This window comes from Pezoporus wallicus, unplaced genomic scaffold, assembly GCF_028554395.1.
Source record: "Pezoporus wallicus isolate ANWC-B61680 ecotype Strahan unplaced genomic scaffold, APGP_CSIRO_Pwel_v1 contig_14831, whole genome shotgun sequence".
Taxonomy (NCBI): Eukaryota; Metazoa; Chordata; class Aves; order Psittaciformes; family Psittacidae; genus Pezoporus; species Pezoporus wallicus.
Window position 1 is genome coordinate 587,017 of NW_026642428.1, and position 25,221 is coordinate 612,237.

General features: G+C 41.2%; 1 protein-coding gene across 2 annotated transcripts in view; it reads left to right on the plus strand.

Annotated features, from left to right (window-relative positions):
- Nucleotides 1-5,613: 5,613 nt before the first annotated feature.
- The window catches only part of MAP2K5 (mitogen-activated protein kinase kinase 5), a 120,858-nt gene continuing 101,250 nt past the window's right edge, over nt 5,614-25,221 (plus strand). Inside the window, exons 1-5 of one of the 2 annotated variants that reach the window (XM_057430546.1) lie at nt 5,614-5,882; nt 11,766-11,814; nt 16,496-16,563; nt 21,330-21,399; nt 25,142-25,182. In XM_057430546.1, coding sequence (XP_057286529.1) covers nt 5,748-5,882; nt 11,766-11,814; nt 16,496-16,563; nt 21,330-21,399; nt 25,142-25,182 — 363 coding nt within the window. In that variant the 5' untranslated portion in view covers nt 5,614-5,747. The remainder of the gene's footprint in view (nt 5,883-11,765; nt 11,815-16,495; nt 16,564-21,329; nt 21,400-25,141; nt 25,183-25,221) is intronic. The other variant, XM_057430545.1, reaches the window with a different exon arrangement.

Consider the following 25,221-nt stretch of genomic DNA (forward strand, 5'->3'; position numbering starts at 1 on the left):
TACTTAATGCAAAGCAGTTCCAACTTGGTAGAGTAGGAAGGGGGGTTAATTACTCATCAACAGAGAGAAAGGCTATTCAGTTTTTCTTTCCTGGATGGATTTGGTAGAAAGGATACCTAGAGTGGGGCTGAGAATGAGCAAAAAAAGGTCGGGTTTTAAGAAGCTCCTTGCTGCAGCCTGGTACTTTTCGGCTGTAAGTACTCTGAAACCTATGGATACTCCTTCCAGTAGTAATGCTTTCTGCAAGAGTGGAACAGGAACCCAGAGTTCACTCTTCCAGCCTTCAAAATTGTCCCTGCCCTTTGTTATGGACAAATTTAAATTTTCTGATGAAACAGAATAGATTGGAATCATTCTATAGGCAAGAAAAACTGAGTAGAAAACTGTGAGTTGACTAAATAGTCCCCTTGAATAATCTAATAGCAGTAAAAAGATCCTTGATGTCTAAATCTCTCTGCAAACTGTCATTATAGGCCTCCCTGATGCACATTATTATTGAATGGAATTTAAGTATTTCTTAATAGTTGTATGCCCTTAGGCCTTTGGTTTAGACCAACTTTGCCTGAAACAAAGGAGATTTTGCTTCATGATTATTTACTCTGGCCATTTAATTTAAATTAGCTTTTGCTGTAACTCCTTAATCATGTTCAGTGCAGAAAAATAAGTTATTAATTCTGAGAGTTGTCATGATTTAATCCCAAAATATAGGTATTATGGAAGTAGATGTCATACTATACTTTCTGGGGCTGTATGGTTTAAATACACCTAAGAAAAAGTGGCAGCTTTGGGGAATTGCAGCAAGGGGAATATAGAATAAGAATGAATGGGAATGTAAACTAAAAACAGTGACTAAAATACTCCAAGTTTATTTAAAGGATTTTTTTTATTTCTGGAAAGACTTAAGATGTTATAACTGTGATTGCATTTAAGTCTTTTAAATAAAGCATGTGTGCAGTAGAACATCAAAATTTGCATTAATGATTGGATACCTGATGTCAATTACTGACCTCTCTGAATTAGTATGTGAATAAATACAGCTGAAGTAAAGAGGGCTAATGTATCACCAAATATTTATTACTCATAGATGAGTGTAGTTTAACCTTAATTACTTATGCTAATCCATCATAATGTGCTAGTAAACGCACTGCAATGTTTTTGTAGAAAGTAATGATGTCCATGTAGCATGAGAGCTCTCTGCAGCAGCCTTTAAGAGATGATTTTGTCAAGTTATAAATGATCCAGATTGTTAACATTTTTTGTGTTGTCTTAACAGAAAACTCAAATATGGATCAATTCAGCCTTTAAAAAAAAAATACAGAGGAAGCCACTAAGGTTTGAAATGATGGAATACCGTGTTATACTTTAGCCAGCTTGGATGCATTATGGTTGCTGTTTGCTTGGGAAGGTAGAATACACATGGCTTAGTGTGATTTTTAATAGCAATTGCATCACTTTAAGCACAGTTTATGAGCCCTGTTCTAGTTCATTATAAAACCAATTTATTACTTTCAGTGCTATTAATAATCCTAATAGAATTAAAACTATAAAACATGATTAAAAGCAATCCTTCAGACAAAAAAATTCTGATCAAAAAAACTTTAAAGTCCAAAATGTAAATTTCAAGGCAGACAACTTTTAAAGAACGCTTGAAATTTCTGAATGAGATGATGTATTACAAAGTCAAAACTGTTCTTATTCTTGCAAGAAGAAATGCCATGAGATAAAATTGCTACGTGCTTAGTGATTCATGGGCCTGGTTATGTACATGCTTTATGATATATGAATTATTTAGTAAGAAAAATCACAATAATTTTGTTGTTACTCAAGAATTTATAGGTTGACAGAAAAACAATTATGCAGCCCCTGAAGCTGGTCTGATGGGGTACAGTAACAGCATTAATGAGACCCAGGCATTTTTGCTCAATCCAACTGGTATAGTTTGTGTTGTAATTTTCCAGTAACAGTGTATCACATTTAGCTTTTCAAATATACATAAACCATGCTTCTAATCTGTTTATTTCAAAATCTGGTCATGATTTAAAGCAAGAACTAAACAATTAATAATTCAGCCTTAATCAAGTGTACTGTTGTTTGGGTTCTTTTTTCAGTTCAAGATGAGTTTACTATGAGAAAGAATTTTAAAAGATCTACTTGAGGCCAGATTCTGCTCCCACCAAACTGAAAGTAAGATCATTTTATTTCTTGGGATTTGGTCTAAGCCCATGCACAGTGACTGCACAGGGTAGTAGGGAGACACACGGAAAGAAGACAGCTAGTTCTGCAAGGTTCACTGCAGGTTTGGAGGGATCTTGATCTATATAGGTATTAGTGAAGCTGGTACAATGGGTGATTCTTTCCAAGGAGATGCATTTTAGAGGAGAATTTGCTTAGAAAGCCTGGGCACTGCTGACCTACTTCTTTCATAAGCCTAAGGGAATTCAGTTTGCTGCACTCGCAGGTTATCGGAAGATATGGGAAGGTAATAAAGGTGAATTTCACCCTGATATGTTATTTTATCAACATAGAAAGTGATGTATTAGTCCCTTCTTTAAAAAAAAAAAGAAGACATGAGAATTTATGCTGCTAAAGCAATGATCAGATGCCATTTTCTCTAGGAAATGAAGAGCTTTTCCTTTGTTATTTATAATAGTTATCTAGAAACTAGTACAGGGAGGAAGCAGAGATAATAAACTGAACTTGGTGAACCAAGGACCGGCATTTAGGTTCTGATTCCTCTAAGTCTGGTTTAAATACTGTATCTGAATTACATGTCAGAGAGTACGTTGCTGGTAATACACTATTCCAAAGCATTTTAATAGTTAAAATGTTGAATAACATTTGGCACAGGTAGTTAACAAATGCTGTTCAGTCTGTTACATAGTAAATGTCTACCAATCCTATGTCATAGCTGGGCAAATTCTACCAGTAATGAAATTAAAATTGCATTTTTCACCTGCATCAGCATGATCCTGAGGTTGAGCACGTGCACCCCTCCACCAATGGCAAGGAAAACCTCCTAGATACAGGTCCTGAAATGGGAATATTCAAGAACAGGGCTGGGGAGTCAGCTGATTCTTTCCTCTCTCTTTTTTACAGAGTTCTGGTAGAGGGACTTAAAACTTCATTACATGGTATCTGTGGCAGTGAAAAGATAGAAAATGACTTGTGTTAGAGAACTGGTTTTGCAGTGGGAATTAGAGAGGGAAACAAGTAATAACTTATTTCCCTACTTTTTGAGAGCCTTGCAAATTATCATGATAATCCCGTTCCACACAGTCAGTGGGAACAGCACTTTTTCCATCCCTCTCACCGATACTCCCACGGGATTCTGCAGCATGGCAAATCTAATAATTTTAGTCTTCTGCATCAGCATTCTGCTTTTCCTTGAAAACAAACATTTCTTTCTGTGGCCAGAAAGAAAATACACCTCCTCTGTCCTCTCTAGCCACAGTGGGAAGCAGTAGAGAGCAGCAGCAGACTGCAGTGAGACAGACGTTCTTGTGCTTGTAGCATAAAGCCAGCCTGGAGGTCTGTGACACTGATGGAGGATATTTCCCCCATGCAAATAAAACCAGAATTTATAGAAGTCATGGGCTTCATGATCCTCCTGTAATTAAAGAACAGATATATTGTTCCTTTGCAGATTTTGAATGTTATTGCATTGTGGATAGACAATAACTTTGGATACGTAATTATAAATAGGAAATGCACGCGTATTTCTTGCTGGCAGCGTGTCATCTGGGGTTACTGGGGAAAATCACACTGCTTCATTGTTTTTTCCTGTGGCTTTCTGGAATTCTTGTATTTCCTGTGTTGGAAACCTTCAATGATGAGATTCTTGGAGCAGTCAAATATTGAACTTTAACAGTATTTTATGATACTATTAAAAAATACCCATGTTCTTGCCACACAGATTTTCTCTCCAACACTGAGATAAAATATAAGAAATTTTGGTGAAGTTTTGTTCTCATAGCAGAAATGCTGCAGGATGCGGAAATAACTATTAACTATTTGTTTGAAATGGTAGTATAGTTAGAATGAAAGTTTCCTATGAAACACGGGCTTCAAATAAGTGGCAAATCCAAACCTGTACCAAGAAACATGTGCTTGATGTGCTGTACTTCTTAAGATGTAGAAAACCTTGAAGTTTGATTACAGCTGCATCAACACGAATCAGAATGGGGGATTAAGGTTATGATTAGCCCTGGAAAATCTACATAATATTTATGCAAATGTATCAAATTGAGTTGGTTTTCCCCATAGTCTTGTAAATGAAAAAGACATTTTAGAAAAATTGCAGTTCTATAGAACTCCTATGATTTTGTACCCTATTCTTGAAAATTTAATAGAAAATGAATCTGATTGAAATGAACATGACTGAGAGGTACACAGGGACTGCAGGTAAAGGGTTCATTTGAACAGAAAGATGGCTGTGTGGGCAGCACCAATCCCTCAGATACTTAGGAGTTGAGGTTCTATTAATTTCTAATGTAGGAACTAAATTATAAAGTTAGTGAACAGAGAGAGGATTTATCCCTGCTAATGGCCATTGAAAGATTTTTTTTCTTCCTAAAGCTCAAACAAAATAGAATTTTTTAAGAAAGCTCGAAGATGTTTCAGGGATTAAATCAAATACACCTCCCCTATTTCTCCCCCCCCCCCCCCCAATAATGTAACTCAAGTAGTCCAGTTTGTCATATATGATGCGAGAGATTGTGGTAAAACGTATGCATTGATCACCTGCAATTGAGATGAATGCTCTTCTGCTACAAAGAACTGGGAGGTTTTGTGCTTACGGATCAGAGATCCTTCCCTCCAACTTCTGACAGGCAAAAAGCTTTCTTAAAAAGCTGAACAGTCTGTCATGGCTTGTGATCACAGTGTGGAGATTACAGAGCTGTCACATTCGAACCGTTCTTTGCTGCTGCAGAGGGTGCTGGACGTAGCTTTTAACAGGGATTTTCTTTCATCAGAGCTGTGCTTTAAGATGGATGTTGGTATAGCAGATACTTAAGACAAGGATTGTGTAATTTGGAAAAAGAGGAAAGTATGTGACAGCTATTGGCAAAACTGCTTAAAGCGCGTTAATAGGGATGTTTGGATATTACAGTAGTGAGCAGAGCGTGGTGTGATGCTGTTCCCACTGCCCAGTTACTCGTTTGCTTTGCAGTCTGACAGCAAGTGCCAGCACAGGGACCTTGCACCGAGGATAGACTGTACAAGGTGGGCGTGGCACAGGTTTATGTTTGGGTACGTGTTTTTGTGTGCCAGCTGAATAACCTGAACGCACAAGCCCTCGGAGTTCTTCAGGAAGCGCTCAAGAGGCCCCAGTTCACTCCTCTTGAGTTCTGAGGAGCGGCGGCACTGGGGACTTCGCACAATTTATGTGAAGTCCGAACCTGACTCCATGTGATTTTTCTGTCTCAAAAGCGGTTTTCCTGCAAAAAGTAGAAGGTGTAATAGGGGGAAAAGAAATCCAAAGCGCTGCCTGCCACTTTCCAGGGCCATTCCCGCTCGCCCCCGGGGCGGGCCACGGACTGAGAGCTTCCTCCTCCCCTCAACATGGCGCCGGCTCCCTTTCCTCTTCCTTCCCCTTCCTCCTCCTGGCGGTTCCCTCCTCCGGGTCCCTCCGTTTTGGTTCCGGGGCAGGGGCCCCTTCCTGCGGGCGGGCGGGGCGGGGCACGCTCGGCCCCGCTCGGCTCGGCAGCCCCGGGCCAGCCGTAGCATGTGAGCCCGCCGGGGCGGGGATGCTCTGGCTGCTCTGCGGTCCCTCCCGCGCCATGGAGAGCCAGGCGCTGGTGATCCGCATCAAGATCCCTGACGGCGGGGCCGTCGACTGGACCGTGCACTCGGCGCCTCAGCTGCTCTTCAGGGACGTGCTGGTGAGTCCCAGCCAGAGCCCGGGGGGAGCGGGGTCCGCGGCTCCGGGAACGATGACCAGGAGCCGGCGGGGAAAGTGGAGACAAACTCCCTGCCTGGGGGGCGGAAGGTGGTGGTGGTTTATTCGGGGACGGGGTGTTTGCTGTCTCCTGCCTGCGCCTGAAAGTTGTAATGCGAAAGGGACTGCAAGAAACCAGGGGCCTGGGGATGCCAGGAGTGCGGCATCTCGGGGTCTTGGCGTGACAGGGTGGTCAAAAGCAGCGCTTTTACAGTGATTTAAAAAGTGGTCCATTGGAAATTAGTGCCTCCCTGGCACGGTGTCTGTGTGCTCTGCACCTGGGCTATAGCTGCTCTTGCTTTTGGTGCTCTAGGTTTGTTGCATCTCCTTTGCCCTGGACTGCCTTCAACCCCTGCCTGCCTTGTTTTCTCCCCACGTGCACAGCTAGTATAGGGGGATACTCTGTTTACTCAGAAGTGGTAATGGATACTTACTACACTACTGTTTCTTTTTAACTTTATCCTTAGCCCCCAGAAAACTTTCCTCCTTGTGTGCAGCTCATACTTAACTTTCTTCAGGATGCCTTTATCTTCCCTGTGTAACACATCTCTGCTGAAGACTTTGTGCCCTAACGGATTGATTTGCTGGAAAATGTTTGATGTTGGGCCTATGGGAGATAGCAGAGGTAACTGGAACAGATGGCAGATGTTTCAGGTTTTGTTCTTCCTAATGTTTAGCATTATCCAAGACTTTCTATAGATGGAGGAGGAGAACTCGTGACATCAGTGGGATTTTGGGGCAGTTCCCCTTGGAGCTCCCCTTCAAAGACAAGGGGTGTGAATCTCAGCCAGGTTTACTCCATATTCTGCTTCATGTTTTCCATTTATCTCCCAATAAAGTGAGATAATCCCTGATGCTTGGACTATCCTGTGGCATTTTAGAAGTATTGGACGCTTAAGTTTGGTTGTATTACTTAAAAGTAAATAGGGAAGTGTTGTCAGATTGAAAGCATGGCTTTGCAAAACCATGTTGCTATTTAGTTGTCATCCTTGTTGTTTCAGCTTAAAGATAGCTGGGGGTATGTGGGCCTCAAACCAGAGCTCTGTAGTCTGTTTAACAAGTATGTTGAAAAGAAGTGCTGTTGAACCTTAAACTGCAGAAGCAGTTGGAATCGGAGTCTGTAGTTTGCTCTGAGCCTCTGACCCTACTGTGGTGCTAGCTCTGGGGGTGCAGGAGTGAGGAATGGGGACCTGTATTGAAGGCCAGAGAGGGCTTCAGGCAGCACAGCTGTAACTCAGTGGCTGGACCATATCTTTCGTGTGAGATTGCACCTGCAGCTTCTGTTGTAGCTCCTATAGCTACTCCATCGTGTTGCAGCTGATGCCTTTTTGACCTGAAGTTAAAATAAGCCTTGTGTGTTCAGTTGTGATATAATGCTAAAAGGCAGTGTGCGTTTTGGAGCGAGGTCTCAAGCAGAAGTGCAATGTTACTGCTGTTGAAGTAGCACCAACCAATAGGCTTCACCTGCATTGATTTGTTAGTTGTATCAGGGCAAAGTACTGGGCTCTGGTCTAGTGAGAAGCCCTGTTGTGAGGAGTTTGAGTAATTGTCTCCAGCATGCTGGGAAGATCCTGGCAGGACCCTTGATACCTGAAGTGCTTCTAAGAGTCATTGTGGTCGGTGTCCAGGGCCTGTGCTGCAGGCAGTTCTACCCCAGCGAAGCACAGCTGCCGAAGAGAGGAGCCTATCCTTACACAGTTGCTTTATTTAGCAGAGCACTATGGTGAACTGCACCAGCGAAGTGGCAATGTGTGCTCTTCACTGTTCTTCATCAGTGAACATCTCGGATGTGGGGATGAAGGGTGTTACGGCAGTGTTCATCTGGGAGCAGATCTGTGCAGTAGCATCCTTGGATGATTGCCATTTTTGTGTCAAAAACTCTCTCTTGTGCACTGTGAAATCTTTAGAGAAAAAAGAAGTTTAATAAGGTCTGAATTGTCTCAAGGCCATCACTTGGAGAAGGCTGGAGCAGCTCTGCTCTGGAGACAGGCCGAGAGAGCTGGGCTAGTTCAGCCTGGAGAAGAGAAGCCTCCAAGGGGAACTTAGAGCAGCTCCCAGTGCCTTAAGGGCTACAAGAAACCTGGAGAGGGGCTTTGGCCAAGGGCCTGTAGGGACATGACAAGGGGGAATGGCTTTAACCTGCCAGAGGGGAGACTGAGATGAGCTCTTAGGCAGAAGTTCTTCCCTGTGAGGGTGCCGAGGTGCTGGCACAGGGTGCCCAGAGAAGCTGGATATATCTGGCATCACCCTTCTGAGGTAGGTGCCATGGTCTGCTTTGTATTAAGAAAGCCCCATAACATTATCTGATACCAGCAAGATATTTTTTTTAATCACGATTATAGTTAATTTAACTAAATCCCAGCAGTGTGAAGAGCCATGTGTATCTTTGCAGTGTTTCGTGCTGTCATGCAAGACTATTTCCATCTTCCTTTTCCAGACAAGAAGCTGTGGTATAGAATCCCCAAATACCCTGTCCGTACCCATAGTGTACCATGTTAGAGTAAGGAGTCTGATGCTCAGGGTGTTTTGCACACTAAATGACACATTTCTTAATTTTCAGCTGCTCTGATTCTGTCTCTTGGAGGAGCCTTTACAGATACTAAATGGTGTAGCAGGTATTCAGCTGGAAAGCCTGATACCTGCTGGTAGCTGCTGGTGCTTGGCCTCAACGCTGTAGGATGGTGCTTGACCCGTGGAAGCAGCTCTACTTGTATGCTTTGGCTTAGGCATTTTCTTGATTACTCTCTTAAACTGGGTGCTAAGAGCTGTTCTTCATAATGTCACTTTAAATATGCTCTGTGTATGTCAGCTTTGCAGAGCTGTGAGTTACTAGTAACTAGATTTATTTTTAAGGCATCACTAAATGAATTACAATAAGCTTATTTTTTTTTCATCAGGCTGTCTGGATTTGTTTGCTCTGGCTGTCAGTGGGGTGTTGAAGCACTTGGTGTTAATTCAGGGTAACCTCATGATGTCATACTGAGATAAAACAAGTTTTAACTGAAACAGGAGTGTTGAGCCACAGCGTCAATATTTACCCTGTCATTTAAAGCAGTGCTTCCGTGTTTTCTGCTTCCTCACCCCAGAGAGAAGTGCTCCACGGCTCTTCCAGGGACCAGATTTCAGCTGCTTCCTCAGTTTTCCCCTCTTTATTAGAGGCTTTTCAGTTTTGTGAGATAAAATAGAAGCTCTCGTGTATGTGAGCCTGCTTGAACAATGTCTGCAGGTTGTATTTCATTGTTTGGGATCTCTGTTGTGATAGTAGAAAATCATCACGTGCATAATCTAATGAAATTTAGCATAATCCTTTAAGCTTGGGTCACCGAGAGGTTCTGCTGGAGGTTTGAGCAGGGAAGTCTTACGTAGCTGATGAAAATGCTACGGTAAGTACAGAATAAGGGTGTGATTTCCCTCCCTCCCACTTCCTGCAGGGATAGTTTTCCTCAGATGTGTTGATTTAATACAAGTATTTAAAGCTGACCAGACCAAGTTTTTTTTTTCTGGCTGTTGGTAGGGTTTTCTTTTCAACTCTTTATGTACTGTAAGACAGAGTTATGGTGCATGGTTCTTAAATTCATGTACTTGGTTAGTACTCATTTTAAAGAAGTCCAAGTATACACAAACACTTGTTCTGAATAGGGGCAGAACAAGATTTTACCATCTCTTCCAGTGCTGTCACAGCTTTGGGAGTCTTGGAGTTTCCCTAGCAGGCATTTGGGACTGTCAGACCTGTCTCAGTGCTGTGCTTACACACCTTTTACATACAGTTTGAATGCCCTAACTGGGCTCCTTTTCTGATAACAGTTTTTAAATGGAAGCATCTGTGTGCCAACATAAGAACATTTTACAAGGGGCTTAAATCTAATAGGATTAAGGTGTGTTTGCTGAGGAATTTTCAATGTTTAACTAAGTGGATTTAGGAAGAATCAGTTCACAGTACAGTTGGGCAAGACTTAAATTTCCTGCGAGGAGCAGAGGGTGTAGCTTGGCTGGCTTTTGACAGAGGACTGACAGAGCTGTCAAGCCTTGGAGAAGTATTTAAATAGAGGAATTTTTGTTAACATGGCAATGTTTGGGGGGTGTTTTGCTTTTTTTTTAATCTCCTTAAATTCACAGTCTATATAATTAGGTAGCTATATTGAAAATATTTTCTCTTTTGTATGCCATTAAGAGTTTAAAGTGAATCAGTAGCATGTAATTTAACATCTAAAAGGAAAGGATGAAAAAGTTGTAGAAATACTTCACTTAGCTATGCTTCACTTAGCTCTGTGGAAATCTTTAGGTTGCTTTTGCTGCTTTCTCATTTTATTAATTGCGGCTCTTCAACGTTGCGCAGAATGTTTAATTTCCTGGTTTTAGACTAAAAGCAAAAATAGCAAAAACAAAAGTGACAGGACAGTGATCACTAAAGCTCTGATGCGGGGGGTGCTCAGCGCCCTGAGATGCTCACAGTGCATGTACCACAATAAATATGGTTGTTCATTAATTTCTAATCACTCGGTGACACTGTCAGTGGAGAGATTGTCTGACATGGGAAATCAGGCAGCAGGAAGGAGCAAACCATGCTGTGCATTTATGCCGTGCCCTGACATGACATATTGCAGCCTAGCAAAGGCTGACAGCAGCACATGCACTGGGAGCTCGGGATGACTTCAGTCTGAGCAGTGATTTTTTCACTGAATTTTGAGTAAATGCAGTGTGGAAAGGCTAAAAAAAACCCCAAATGACTCTTCTCCTCTTGGTTTAGTGGTACAGAAAAGTGCTGGTTTGGATCAGAGATGTGTAACACTTGAAAGTGTTTGGTATATTTTGTGATGGGCTTGTGTATGAGTTGTTTGGAGGTTGTCTTCAAGGTTTGTGCATTCACTTCTTTGGGTGTTTTAATCAGTGTGTTAGAATCCACGTACTAAGATTAAAAGTTTAAATTCTGCCCTCCCAACTTTCTAGCTTGTGTGTAGCAGAGGCACGGCGCTGCTTTGCAAGGTCCATTTCCCCTTTGCTTGGTCCCACCGCTTCCCAGGGCCATTGTGGAGTGAAAGCAACAAAACCTCACGAGGTCTCACTGCTGCTGTTTTAATTCACAGTGGCAGCCCTGAGCCCACCCGGAGCTGTTTGTTGACCTACTCTCAGGTCAGGAGATGGAGCTCTGTGATGGTATCTTGCAGTGGGAGGGAGGACCAGGGCAGTTGGGAGATGGAGAGGAGGAATTGGGGTGATGTGAGCAGGACTGAGAGAGAAAACATGCTTTCTTAAATAAAAAGCCACTCATAAACGTGTTTTTATGACTGACTCGGATGAGTTAGGTGTACGTTTTTTATAACCTACGGACAAAATCGATTCTTTAAACTGTAAAACCAGACAACACTGACTCGTTTGCAAGGATGATTGAGTTATTTGAAAAGAAAGCAGTTCTTTCTCAAGGTAGCGTGGAGAGGAAGGAGGAGAGCACTGTGATTTATACTGATCTGTGTTGTGTGCTAAAAAGTTTGTAACTTTGGGGCAGTGGTGAGTAGCAGGCCTGTTAAGACTTCAGCCTGCAGCTGGGGGTGATTATTCTAAATCATCTCATAGATCAGACATTAGGAAGGAGTTCTTCCCTGTGAGGGTGCTGAGGGGCTGGCACAGGGTGCCCAGAGAAGCTGTGACTGCCCCATTCCTGGTACTGTTCAAAGCCAGGTTGGACAGGGCTTGGAGCAAGCTGCTCTAGTGGAAGGTGTCCCTGCCTGTGACAGGGGGCTGGAACTGGAAGAGCTTCAAGTTCCCTTCCAATCCAAGCCATTCTGTGATTTCCCAGATGATACATAGCTAATTCTTCTTTACATTTTAGGATGTCATCGGTCAAGTTCTGCCAGATGCAACGACAACAGCGTTTGAGTGTGAGTACGACTTGTATAAACTGTCTCCTTGGTCGCATTATAGGGCTGTCATATTTTTAAATAAATAATGTTTATGTTCATTATATCTTACAGTTAAATATTTATGCATTAATGCAAGTTTAATGCTGATACTGAACTAAGCGATATTTTATTATTTAATCATATCTTGAATGAGCATATTTCTACACCATAGCTTTACTCGCCAGCACGACCTTACCCTGCTCGTACTTTTCACTGCAGCTCTATTGCTCGAGTTAAATGAAAAGTATAAAGAACCTGTAGGTTTGAGATTTTAAAATTTTAATCCTTCATTGGAAGAATCCAGAAGAGCAGCAGCTTTTCCAGAAATAGGGTACAACAGACAGATTTGTACCAAATGCGGCACTGTTAGAAATGACTGTTTCCTTTCCCTGGAACAAATGGCTGTGTTTTGCTGGAAAGAGGCTGTGGGTTTAGTTTTCCTTTTCTCCTTCTGCTGGGCTTAAGATGAATGCACCATCTTCTGTCTCCTGTGTGAGAAAAAGTTATTCACCTTCGTCTCCTGTGTGAGATTAGGAGTTACTCAGCTTTGTCTCCTGGAGGAGGTGTGAGAGCTGCAGCGAGATGGCACCAAGTCAGACTGGGCAGTAGGAATAATCTCTAAAAGGCCACATGGGTCTGGTTGGGAATCTGGGAAAAGCAGCTGCTGTGTAGGATCAGAGGAAGCTGCAGGTTGGGGTTGTCCATAATGGCACTTTCACCTCAGGAAGGGGGTTGTATCATGTTTTTGCTGAGTTAGAAGACCTCTTGGTGAGTATGCTAATGCAGATTTAGACCTGTATCTGCTAGTACTCATTTTTTAGCTCTGTTCTTTGAACCCTGTCTTCTTTTCTTTTCTGAGGGATTCTTGGGGGATTGTCCTATCTGGATAGCAATAAGCTGCAAAAGGGAGTCAAACATCTGTCTCTTGGGGCATAAGATAGTGAGCTAGAGTTCTCTTCCAAGTGGAGAGGGCTGCTGCTATTCCCTTTTAATGCTTATTCTATCTTTTTTTCTATGTAACTCTGTGTTTTCCTTTGATAGAGATGAAATAGAAAGAAGGAGCTGGAGGGGATTAGAGGTGTTATATCAATAAGGTAGTGATGCTGAAGGTGAGAGAGCAGATATGACAAGATAGGGCCTTCCATTCTTATTAGCATTTCTCCCCTCTTTAGAGCTTTATGGGTAATTCTGTGTGTAGATAATCAAAGGAAATACTGGTTTTATGGTCCTTCAAGTGCTTTTTATCTTTCTTTTCATATGTTTTGTGTTTTCCCCTCCTAAAACTCCAGACACCTCAGAGTGGAGCTGATGTGTTAGTTCTCTGTAGCCTTGACATCTCTCCTGCACTGCTTTTTAAAGCAAGACTTTGAGCAGGGACCTGAGCAAACCCAGGCTCCAGACCTTGCCAGGTTTTGTTATGATTTGTTAATATTTATTTTTCTCCCATCCCTCCCACATCCCCCATTAGCTTCGTTTGAACTTCATGCACCAGCAGCAGTCGCTGCAATCAGGGCAGTAGCCCATATTAATGGTACCATGTGTAGAACTTTCCTGGAAATACTTATTTTGTTGTGTCTTCTAACATCTGCTTCTGTGCTTTCAGTTCATGTCTCTAGTCTGTCATTTACATCTGCACAAACCCATTTCCCCTGCCATTTAACTGGCATCTAAAATATGTTATGTATATTGATGCGTGATTTTCCTGGTTACTTTTTCCATATCAAATTCCTGGATTTCACCAGCTTAAGCTTCATTCTCACCTGCTTCATTGCTTCTTCAGATGTGGATAATTGCCATCCAGTGCAGGCTCCTCTGCTATGGATTTAGTTATTGTTATCTCCACTGTACCAGCCTTTGCAGCTCCTACCTGGGGCTGCACTTCTGTTGGACCTTGATGTGGATTTCACCATTGCATTACACAGCCCTACAAATAAAATCACTAACAACATATGGCCTGTTATGATCCTTTTATCCAAACTCTGCCATTTTGTATAGTTGTGACACACTGCAGATTTTGTGAAGATTGCTTCATAATATTTGTTTACCATCTGCTGCACTCTATTTGATATCTTGTGAGGATTTCTTCCTCCATTTTAAGTGACATTAGCAAAATCCAGCCAATACGTAGGATTTTTTGGTTCTACTTTTGCTTCCCTAATGTGCTGGAAAATCATATTGCTGTGCTCTAGGCAAGTAGAGAATCCTGGAAATCTTTCCGAACCCATGTGTCAAATCTAGCTCGGTTTTGGGCTGTGCCCAGTTAAATGTCGTGGTATGAAAGCAAAGGATCTCTGCGTGGATGAGAGATATGTTTTCTTCTGGTTTTGTTCTTTACAAACATTGTCTGACAATTTCAGGTTTGGCTTTTTGAATGCCAGGTAACATTTTGTGCCTTTTCATCTGCACAGTTTTAATATATTCTCTTTGTATCATCATCAGGGATCTTGTCATTCTGAGAACTGGAGAGTTAATTTCTTAATCCCTTGCAGTGAATAATGTGTGATTTTTATAAAGGTTTTGCAAGTGGCTCTGAGGGTTTTCCACTTTTATCTTTTCCCTTTCTGGGGGGCTCCAGCTCTATTCCCTCAAGCCAGGCCTGTTCATCGGCTTTTATCTCCATATATTCATTTCTCTGTGCCACATTTCCCCTCTTCTGCATTTCAGTCTGATCCCTTCTGGATGATGCATGGTATTTGTTGTGTTCACTATTCCAACAGCTGCTTCTTCAGCCTTTCCTACTCAGTTACACACTGCGGCTGGGACTTGGGTTCTGGCCAGGTAGCAGTTTTACAGCTCTTCCTCCTTGCTGCCTAAAACGTTTCCAGGCAAGGAAACATTCAGTTTCAACTCACTAACTCTTCTTAATCTTTTCATCATTCATGACTTGCTGCAGGCTGCTAACCCGAGCAAGTACTTCTAGCAGTCTGGCAGTTCACCAGTTAAATTTCCGTGAGACGAGGCCCTTGTAGGATGTGTCTGTGCTGTCTGGTTCCTCTTCCAGCTTCCACATTTCCAGTGTCCCATAGCTCTCTTTCAGGACATTAAAAAAGTGTAATTCTGAGGTTTTTATGTTACTTTTTTCCTTCTTATTTATCTCTTGGTTTGCTCTCTGTTCTGCATTGTTTTTCTCTTTTTCATTATAGCCTCAAAATTACCAGGTAGGTTTTCAGAGGTAGAATGAACAAACGCCTTTTCTTGGGTAATTTTAATTTGTTGGAACTCTTCCCTGATTCTGCTGCATAACTAGGAGCAAGAGTTTTCATCCAGGGATATAATGGCATGTTTTTATGCTGATGTAATACGCAGGCCTGTGATAGCAGAGAGCATGTGTATCAGTTAGAGCATGTCTGTAGAGATGGGGACAGACAGACTGCCCCAGTCTCTGCTTGCACCCTGAGCTAGCCAGGAGCAGACCTGCTATGGAAATGCACTTGCTCATGTCCGTGTTCTCACCCTTTGGTATTTAACAGGGGTTTGAAATATAATGTGTGTGTTGCTCCTTGATTTCCCAGTGCATGTTAGTCCAGGCAAAGGGCTTTTCTTTTGCAATCTCATGGCTTTCTGACTAGCTTGCCTTCACCCCAAAGCTAGAGCAGTAAAAAGAACTTACTCTTTCACAGCTGATTTGGAGCAGAAGGGTCTGTTTCTTTATCTGGATGAGGCGCAGGTCTCCAGCGAGTGGAAGAGTGAGAGCTTCCCACAAGGAAGGGAGGAGAGGATGAGTAGACATTGCTGAAGGAACCTCACCGAGTGTCTCAGGGACTGCTGCCTGTGACATTGGCGTGTGTTGTTGCACCAGCTGGTGCTAACGGGGGGGGGGGATTGCTCCCCTCAGTAAATCTGCACCTGCTGAAGCCACCATATGTCTTTGGAAGGTCTTCTCCTCCTTCAGATCTTCGTATTGATAATTCTTCCCTGAATGCTTTGCTCTGCTGGAGCCTCTCTGGATCTTGCTGCCTTTCCTCTGGTGTTCTGGTTTTTAGCGGGCTTCTTTGCTTCCTCCAAAAGTGCCTTGTCTGTGTTTGTGGCCATGCCTGAGACTTCATCATGAAAACACGATTGTCTGGTAATGCTGCTCCTGACTCTGGCCTCCACTTCACCCACATCTGCCCAATGAACTCAACACAGACTGGTTTTGTTGATTCACAAACTTCATCGAAATTTCTCTGTATAAACTTGTGGATTAGTGTCCACTTAAAAGGTACCATTTTTAAGCCAGCTTTGCTGTGCTATGAAGAAGCCAAGATGACCATGCACTTGTGACACAGATGGGGACAGAGGAGTGGGAGGAACTTGTCACAGGGCAGGTGAGTTGAGGTTGGGTTGACGATAAGATCAGAAGCTTTTACGGGGAGAGAAACAATTTTATTTTAGTTTTATTTTAGTTTCTGATGAAAAACTGCCAAAACATAACTCCCTCTGGGAGCACTGAAGCACACTCAGAAGCTTTACTTCATGTTTACTGTGTCAAGACGATACCTTGATGGTTTTCAGCAAGGGATATTGCAGTGTACATAAGGTCCTCTGCTTCTGAAGAGGTTCTAGCACTAAAATAACTGTTGAGAGCAAGGTTTTGAGCACTTAAGGTGAAACCCTTACATATTGAAATTGTAAATATCCTTCTTGCATTGCTCACGAATGTAATGTATTTCTTTGTTAGATGAAGATGAGGATGGTGACCGGATTACTGTTAGAAGCGATGAAGAAATGAAAGCCATGCTGTCCTATGTAGGTATAGTATAACAAATGCTGATATTATCCATGTTTTTGTTTGTGTATTATTGCTTGTATCCAAGTGTTAACATCAGCTGCAGTGCTCACAGGACAATATTCTTCTATTAAGTTAGAGTAAAACATTCCTGTATTAAGTGTTTAAAAACTGCATCACATGAGATACGTGGACAGGCTTGACTTTTTTAAAAAAGAGACTTGTACACTTACTGATCACATCATAAACGTTAAGAATAATGCATCTTAATGACTTTTGCATTAGGTATAGTGCAGGCTAAATGGACTATCAATTTCTTGTATTTTTTATGCAGTACTTAAAGTAACGGCTCATTAAAAATGAACCCCTGGGCTCTAAAAATTTTTCAAAATCTACTTTCATCTGGAGACTGTCTCACCCCTCCTCACAGAAGAGTTTCATTGTAGCTGCAGGCTCAGTATTCAGAGAGGATTTAAAGACATATCTCTGGTTTTTAATACGAGAGAGATGTGTCTGTGTGTGCCTTTATAGACGTAGATGTGTGTAAAATCTGCCTAGATACCTATAAATATAAAACGTGTCCACAGAAATCAAGTATGCAGTTACTTCTTGAAACAAAATAATTTGAATGTAGCTTCGTGTTGCAGATGTTAAGTGATTTTTCTCACTTACATTTCCTTTCAACTGCAATTGATGAGCAAGAAAATAACAAATGGGGTTTTTTACTCCAAGCCAGATGGGCTGCTGGTTCCTTAGAAAGTGCACTGCTAGCTGTATTAATGGCCTTAACTTGGACCATGTCAGAAACAAACCCCATTCTGTACAGTTTGTAGGTGGGATTTAATGCCTTGGTTCAGTTTAGTCCTCCTCCCTAGTTCCCTGTTGCAGTGGAAGCAGAGCAGGGACATGCTTGGATCACCTCCATTGCGCCTGAGTCTATGTTTATTGGATCCCTCTTGGGCACATATTCTCTAGTCTTTATCAGAACAGTGTAGTTTTGTTGTTGTGAGCTTAGCACGTAAATATATCAAATGATGAATGTTTCTCATGAAGGAGGCTCATATTTTCTAGGCTTCAGGAAGGGCTCCTCCATGGAATTCTGATCCTTCTGATACCTGCAGAGGTTGTACTATTTCTTGCCTTGCGCAGGCTGGAGTGGACATTGGTTGGCTGGAAGTCTGTTAGCAAACCCTGGTTCAAAGAGGCTTTAGTCATTGCATGTGACTTAATCTTGGGGTCAAAGAAGTGCAGGTTCCAGATGCTGGTGATTGATCTCTGTGCAACTCCTGGGATTTATTAAATAAGCCTCTCTCATGTGCAGTTTTCTTTCCAGAGGAGGTGAAACCATTCTATTACAAGTTTGATATTAAAGAGCATAAGACAGTTGTGTCAAAGAAAGGAAGAAAAATCTTGCTGCAGTCAAAGGGCTTTTGGGCTTGTTTGAGGTTTATTTTGTTCTGTTTCATACAGCTAGGTCACTGGTGATGCTTCCCCACTGGAATTCCTGCGTTTCTTGATATTTTTCCTGATAAAATGTCTGCCATTTTTGCTGTTAAACTTGAAAACTTGAGTTTTCCTGGCACAGTCTTAAGATTAATCATGCCTTTGTAAGGTCATCTTTTTGCTATGCTTCCAAGCTTACTGTTAAAGTTTCAGTACATTAGAGTTATGATTGCTCAACTCTCTGCTTTTCCTTAAAAATTATGGGATGTCTGTAAATGACTTCTTTCTGCTTCAGCAGCTTTTCTTCTCTGAAAATTTTCCCTTCAGTTTTAAACTAGTTTTCTATTTGAGTGTTGCACTGGTGGTTTAACTTTCTAATATTCTATAGGTGTCATTTGGGGCTATGTTTATCAGGAAACAAATATCCTTACCCTGCAAGAAAAGCATTGACTTTCCTGTAATCTTGAAGAATATACTGGGGAAGAAAAAAACTACTCATTTTTTACTATTTTGAGGCCTGCCACAAATGTTTGGAGGATTGAACAGCTGCTGAAATATTTCTAGGAATTTTGACGTGGTGCAGTTTGCCTCCAGGTCCAGTGTGCTCCCAAATGAAAGCAAAGGGGTTTATTTCAGTTTAATTCCCTGAGAATACACATCTCTTCCGTGGAGGTATGACACCATCATTGGGGAGGATGTTTTGAATCATGCATCACCTCTTATCTTGAGCTCCTTGGTTTCAGAACTTGGCAGAAAGTTATTTTAGGCAGTTCTGGAGTTATTTTAGAGTATGCAGAAATACTCTTGTGTTATGTCGGTGCAAATACTGTGGGATGGTGAATAAAGTCAGTTTTGTACTGCGCATTGCAGTTAATTACAGCCAGCCATTGAACAGCAGTGGAACTGCACTTTAGCTGTTGTCTTGTATCAGTATAAAAAGGCAGTAATTTTTTTGACAGGCACTGATTGGAAAGTTGCTCGCAGCTTTCTGGAAGCAAGGGGTACATGCTCTGGATCAATAACTGGCAAATTTTCCATTAAAAAGAATACCTGAACAATGTTCCAAATAGCCACTGGCATCTTAATTTTCCATGGAAACCTCAAATGCTTGTGTGTGGAGGCCAAGTCATTTTCAGACAATTTTTCCAGACTACTTGTTAACAGTTATTGCTGTCCCAAAAGGTTGACAGCTTACATGATTGATATTTCATTTACTTGTCATCACTGTTTGAGTAATGGAGAGGGCTGTGGTTTTTTTCTTTCTTTCCCTCTATTTTTTCCTCTCTTTTTTTGGTAGGGAACCATCTCATATATGTTAGTTCATTATTCTAGAGAGTATGTCGTATGTGTTTATACTCTGTGTGTATATGTATGTCTATATGTAGGTCCTAGAATGTCACAAGTAAAAGGGTAATAAAAAAGTTTGGTTTTCTGAAGCAGTTTTGGCTCCCAGTGGAGCAGGAGATTTCTTCACAGCTCTGTAGCTATTAGGTACCAGTGACACTTCTTTACAAAGGGATATGGGGATGTGGGAGAGGATTTGGTGTGTTATTCATGACCCCCCTGATCCTATATGAGTCTATGGGATAGTCCTAGCTCCTCAAAGCTGATTGTTTCAAGAGTGAGCTTTTGGGATGAAGAGCTTTGCTCTGTATAAACATGTGGTTATTTAAGGTGTGGATTTTTGTTTGTACTCTAATATCAATGAGAGGCCACCCTCAAAAGTCTTGTGGTGAGATTTTAGTGAGGGCAATGCTTTCAGCAGCAGGCACCACGTTAGATGTACACACAGGAGGTGGGGCTGGATGGGTCCTTAACCCCTCAGCAAAACCTTTGTAACAGGTTTTTAACGGAAAGGAAATGTCTTCCTGCTTCTTGGCACAAATGTGGAAAACAGAAGCACTGAAAACTTCTGCATGTAGATTGACTTTGGTGTCCATTTAACATTTGCTTACTCCAGTCCATATTTCATCCCATTGTAAGTGGAAAGTGTGCTGTAGCATTAACTCATTAATAAACTTTTGTCTTATTTAAGTTGCGTAAATAAAAATGCTTGTGTTACAAGAAACCATCAGTGTGAGTGAAATACACAGGGCTTGTGTATTTCTGTGGCTTGATTCCACAAAGACACAGAAAGGGGTTTTTTTTCCTTGTTGACATCCATTCTTGCCAGTTTGAGTAACAGTATCACAAGCCTCTGGTAACAGTGACATGCTGAAGTCTTAGACCACACTCGGCTGGTGAGAATTAGCTTGAAAGTCAGTGGTGCTGCACTGATTTATGCCATGAAGATCTGGCCCACAGCCAATGTGTTTGCTTCAAAAGATGTTTGGTGGTTGCAGAAGAAACGCGCTTTGTGATGTGCTGTCAACGTGTAACACGTTGTGATGAGAGATGTGTGGGTTGTAGGCAGTAAACTCATAGCAAGGTCTGTCTCGTGCCCCAGGGTTGTCTGGTTGTAATGTTAAATGTCCTGTGAGTGTTCACTCCTCCTCTGGAGTGAGGGTCAATTAAAAGAGGCTAATAAAGGGTTCACTGTTTAGTCCAAATCTTTATTTCTATATTTAATCCCACTCTTCATCCTCATCCTCATGAGGATGCCATCCCATGAGAAGCCACTTCTTAGACTTCCTCATACCACCTTACATATCTTATATATTCTTGGGTCATGACGTTCTCATATACTTTTTCATCCCTTTTTGTCCATTCTTCACCTTTCTTTATCAATAAACTTCTCCTGGTCACTCCTGGCAGTTCCTGTAGAGTCCAAGGTCTCAGCATGTCTGCAATGGCTTTCCATTGCCTGCCCTACTGTGTGTTAGATGTGCATACTGAGGCAATGCACAGCATCTCTGCTTACATGGGATGTGGCCCCAACTGCCCTGGCTGTGCTTCATCACTGCAAGTTCTTGGATGGTTTCCAGATCCTTTTCTCCCTCAGAGTTTTCCTAATAGCACACTTTGTGCTTATATTTACAGCATTTCTTCGTGTCCACATTTGACTGGTTTTTCCCAGCTTCTCCAGGTGCGGCAACTGCTGTGTTTGCTGTAAATGTTGCATTTGCTCGCTCATCTGAGGTATTCCCAGGTTTCAGGTGGGCCTGAAACTTGTGTAGTTGAGCCAAGAACAGATCCGTGGGCTGGAGTCAGTACTAATGCAGCCTCCGGGTTGCCTTCCTCCCATGCCACTTCATTGTGTGAGCATTGCAAATGGTCAGAAAGCATTGTAAAAGCTCATGTATTATAGCAATGAAAAAAAAAAATCATTGAATTAACCAATCCATAAGAGCTCTTACTACATGTATACAATACTGAGTAATCTCTTTCTTTAATCTCTTTGCAGTATTACTCCACTGTAATGGAACAGCAAGTAAATGGACAGTTAATAGAGCCTCTGCAGATATATCCAAGAGGTAATGCTGAACAAATTCTAATCAACAATGATGATATCAGTAAACTGTTTCATCAACAGTTATGTTTCTGGGGAGGTTTAAGTGCATGTAACATGATGTTTACCTCTTAATTTGGATAGAAGGATTCGTTATTGTGGGGAGTGTAGTGAAAACTACATTTATTGCATATAAAATAGCTAATTTACTGGAGTAAATTAGACTAACTAGATTCAGTTTGCATAGGACATATTTAAGTACATTTAAAAACCTCATTGGTGATGGTTCTGCATGTATTCAAACCAAAGCAGATGAATAACTTAAGTTTTGGGTACTTAAGAAAATGGGGCTTTGTTAAAATCTTCGAATCTCATTGATCAGTTTAACAGGCTGTCATTGTTCACTTTGAAAATGGGAATGTGTCAGTCACAGCAGTTCAATCCATGACACATTTAAGTGATGTTTGGGCACTTAACAGTGGTATCCAAATGATCCCAAGTACTTTAATAGTCCTCCTGAACAGGGAGAGGTGTAATCAGTTATGTGGGCTGAGGCAATTAAAAAACAGGTCATCTACATCCTGAACAAATTTCCGTAGGCAGCTGGTTCAGTTTTTGTGAGTGCTCTGCTCTCTCTGAACTCCAGTAATGGTTAAAGGAAGACTGATGCATTACATAACTCCACTGATTCATTCAGATGCTCTCTTTGAATCTGCTGCTTAATTGATGAAACAGGTTTAAATTCTCCAAGTAAATCTCCCAGCAATAAATTAATTGAAATAATTAAAAATGAAACTGTTCTCACTTAACTGATATTGCACAAATAATCATACCATGAGTTTCCCAATTAAACATTCTCGACTTCCATTACTTACAACTCTCTGAAGTTTGAATTGGGCAATTAACCAACAGCCTTCTCAAACACATGCTAATAAGGTCTCCAAAGGAGGTTGGGTTTCCTGTAGTTTACTGTGCTCCTGTGGAAGAGAGACCTGAATTCAAGGGGAATACAGAGATTATTCTTTTATGGCTCAGACTGCAGGATCCCATTGAGAGGGGGGACTCCCGGATGCTTGAGCTGTGGGACTCCAGAGCTATCAGCAGTCAAGGTGTGCTCTTGTGAGATGAGTGCAAGAGTAGCTGTGAAGAGGGAAGTTGCCTTCTACCTCTTCCCAGGCTGAGATGTGAGGGTCTCAAAGGGTCCTTAGAGAAAGGCTGAGACCTTTCTCTCTGTAGAAGAGTCTTCTTCTGTAGAAGACCATTTAATTACTGATATACACCATGTCTAAAAACACTGACCACCACTTGCAAGAAATAAAATGCAAGGCTTTCATGTGGCTTGGAGAAGCTGATCTAGTGGATGGTGGATGATCCTAGTAGGCCGGGAACCCTTCTTGGAAATACAAGGCAATTTGATACATTTCCCCTTAAGCAAGCAGTTAAAGGAAGTTGTGATGTGCTCAGTAGCTGCATGCCTCAGGGTTTAAAGGGATATTTAAGATTACAAAATTATTTTAGATTCTCCTTTTGGGTTGTTCTGAAGAACCAGTCAAGTGGATTCCCACTCCCGCTCCTGCCTCCTTTTTGTATTTGCGTTACATCCAAGAATAATCTTTGTGCAGATTCAGAATTCATCTTCATGCTGCTGAGGATACAATCCCGATGTATTATTTCCACATTTTCACCATTGGCTCAACTACAGGTGTCTCCTGGGTTATTTCCTTGTCAGTGGCTTGTCACCGATTCTGAACTGCTTCAGAGCTGAGTTGCTGTTTCATCTTTCCAAATCACCTTCTTAAAACATCTGTTCTGCCTAGGTTACAGCTTTAAAGCTTCTTCCTTCATACCCAGCCTGCTTCCAAGTTCTGCTGCTGGTCTTCTGCAGTATTGCACAAAATGTGCTTTCCTGCATTGTTTTTTGTCTTCTCGTCCTGCCTCTAATGAACATCCCAAATTCTGTTAGCACAAGCACTTTTTTTCATGCCCTTTTGCCCATGTACTGCAGTTTAGAGCCCTATCAGTAATGTGCAGCTTTCTTATATAATTTCAGGTTCTCTCTTCTTAGGAGCTTTCTTTGCAAGGACAATCTTCCTTTGAGTCCTTTTCCCTTTCTGCCCCTCTCACTTCTGAGGAAGCTTTCCAGTTGCTGTCTCCAGTCAGCACCCAAAAAGCCATGCCTTCCATACAGCCTGCCAGTAGTAGTGGTCCATGTGCCATCCTACATTACCTTGCCTGTGCTATATTTGTTTGATAACTTAAATGTCTTTAAGGGAACAAAAATCTTATTTAGTGTTATTTTTTTTTTAAAGAAATGTATTGTTGCTATCTAGATAATAAGAGCCACAGTTCTTTTTTTATACTGTAAATAAACCTCTGTGTATGCATATATAGAAATAAGAGTATGTTTGCATACACACACAGATATATACATATAATACATATATATCCTATGATATGTATACATATAGTGATATATATCCTGTCTATATATCTATATATAGATATAGAGATCTATATCCTGTGTGTGATAGGTGTGTATATATATAAAAATATATACTATGATATCTTTATATAGACAGATATACAGATATATGTATCCTATGATATATATATCCCATCTATGCAATTCAAGGTGAAGACACCATTCAAATATGTACCATAAAAAATACTATTCTTTCAATATCTTGTTCAAAATGTTGATTTTCATCTATTGGGAAAAAATATAATATGCTTATATGTATATTTTGTAATAGTTTGTTGGTTTCTGATTGACTTATTTTTAATGCTCACAGTATCACAATATTTTTCTTCTTTAAGATGCACACTGTAATTTCTGATGTCATGTAAAGGCACGTGGCTTGGCCCTAACTGATGTGTTTAATAACTATCATCTGTGTCCTTCTGACTAATAAATAGTTCTGTTTCCTGCTGTCAAAAATTGAAGGGAAATGCATGTGCATCAGAGAAAGAGAAAAATCAAATACATCCCTCCTCAGACAATCAATCAAAAGCGACAGGCCCTTTAACATACAATTTGTAGGGCACTGTAGTTTTAAAATGGGAACTGTCTGTAACATGTAGCTGGAAGCCTTTGTGGCTTTAACATTTGACAAAAGCACATCCCCTGAACAGAAGAACAAGGCAATACACACTTGGAGAGACTTGAGGAAAATACTTTCTCCTCAAGCAGCAAGTCCCTCGCTAAACCCAGACATCATCATAACATGCCACATTTGTACATCTGTGTCCAAAATGCAGCATTTTGCATTGCTTTTATCCAGGATTCGGTTGCTGTTGCCCCTGACATATTTTATTCTACATTTAAAACAAACTGTCTGTGTTTGACAATGTGACTAATTCACAACGTGTGGCAGCTGAGTCCTTTAAAATGTATCTTGCAAATATTTCTGTTAAATGTCAGCAGAAAAAATACAGCATGTGAAAATATAGTGACATAGGATTTTAATTTGAATTACAAAAAGAATCTGATCATTTAAGCCAGCAGCCCTCTTGATTTGGATGTGTTTTAAGCAGAAATTAGAATTTATATTACACGGTGTCAGAAAGCTCTTAGCATTTATAAATGCTCACTCCTGCAAGTTAAAAATCCTGGTTCATAATTCCCACTCTGGGTCTTGTGAGGCACTTTTCAATCATTTCTCTCTGCTAATTTTGGTGTCACCCTCATTTCTTTTTAAAAGATTCATTTTGAGCAAATTTGTAAATGGCCCTGATGTGTTCTACAATTTAGTCAATTACTGTTTCAGCCTGCAAACCTCCCGGGAAACGGAACATACATGGCCTGAAGGTAGGAATTTCAATAATTGTTTCAGTAAAGTTAGATGGA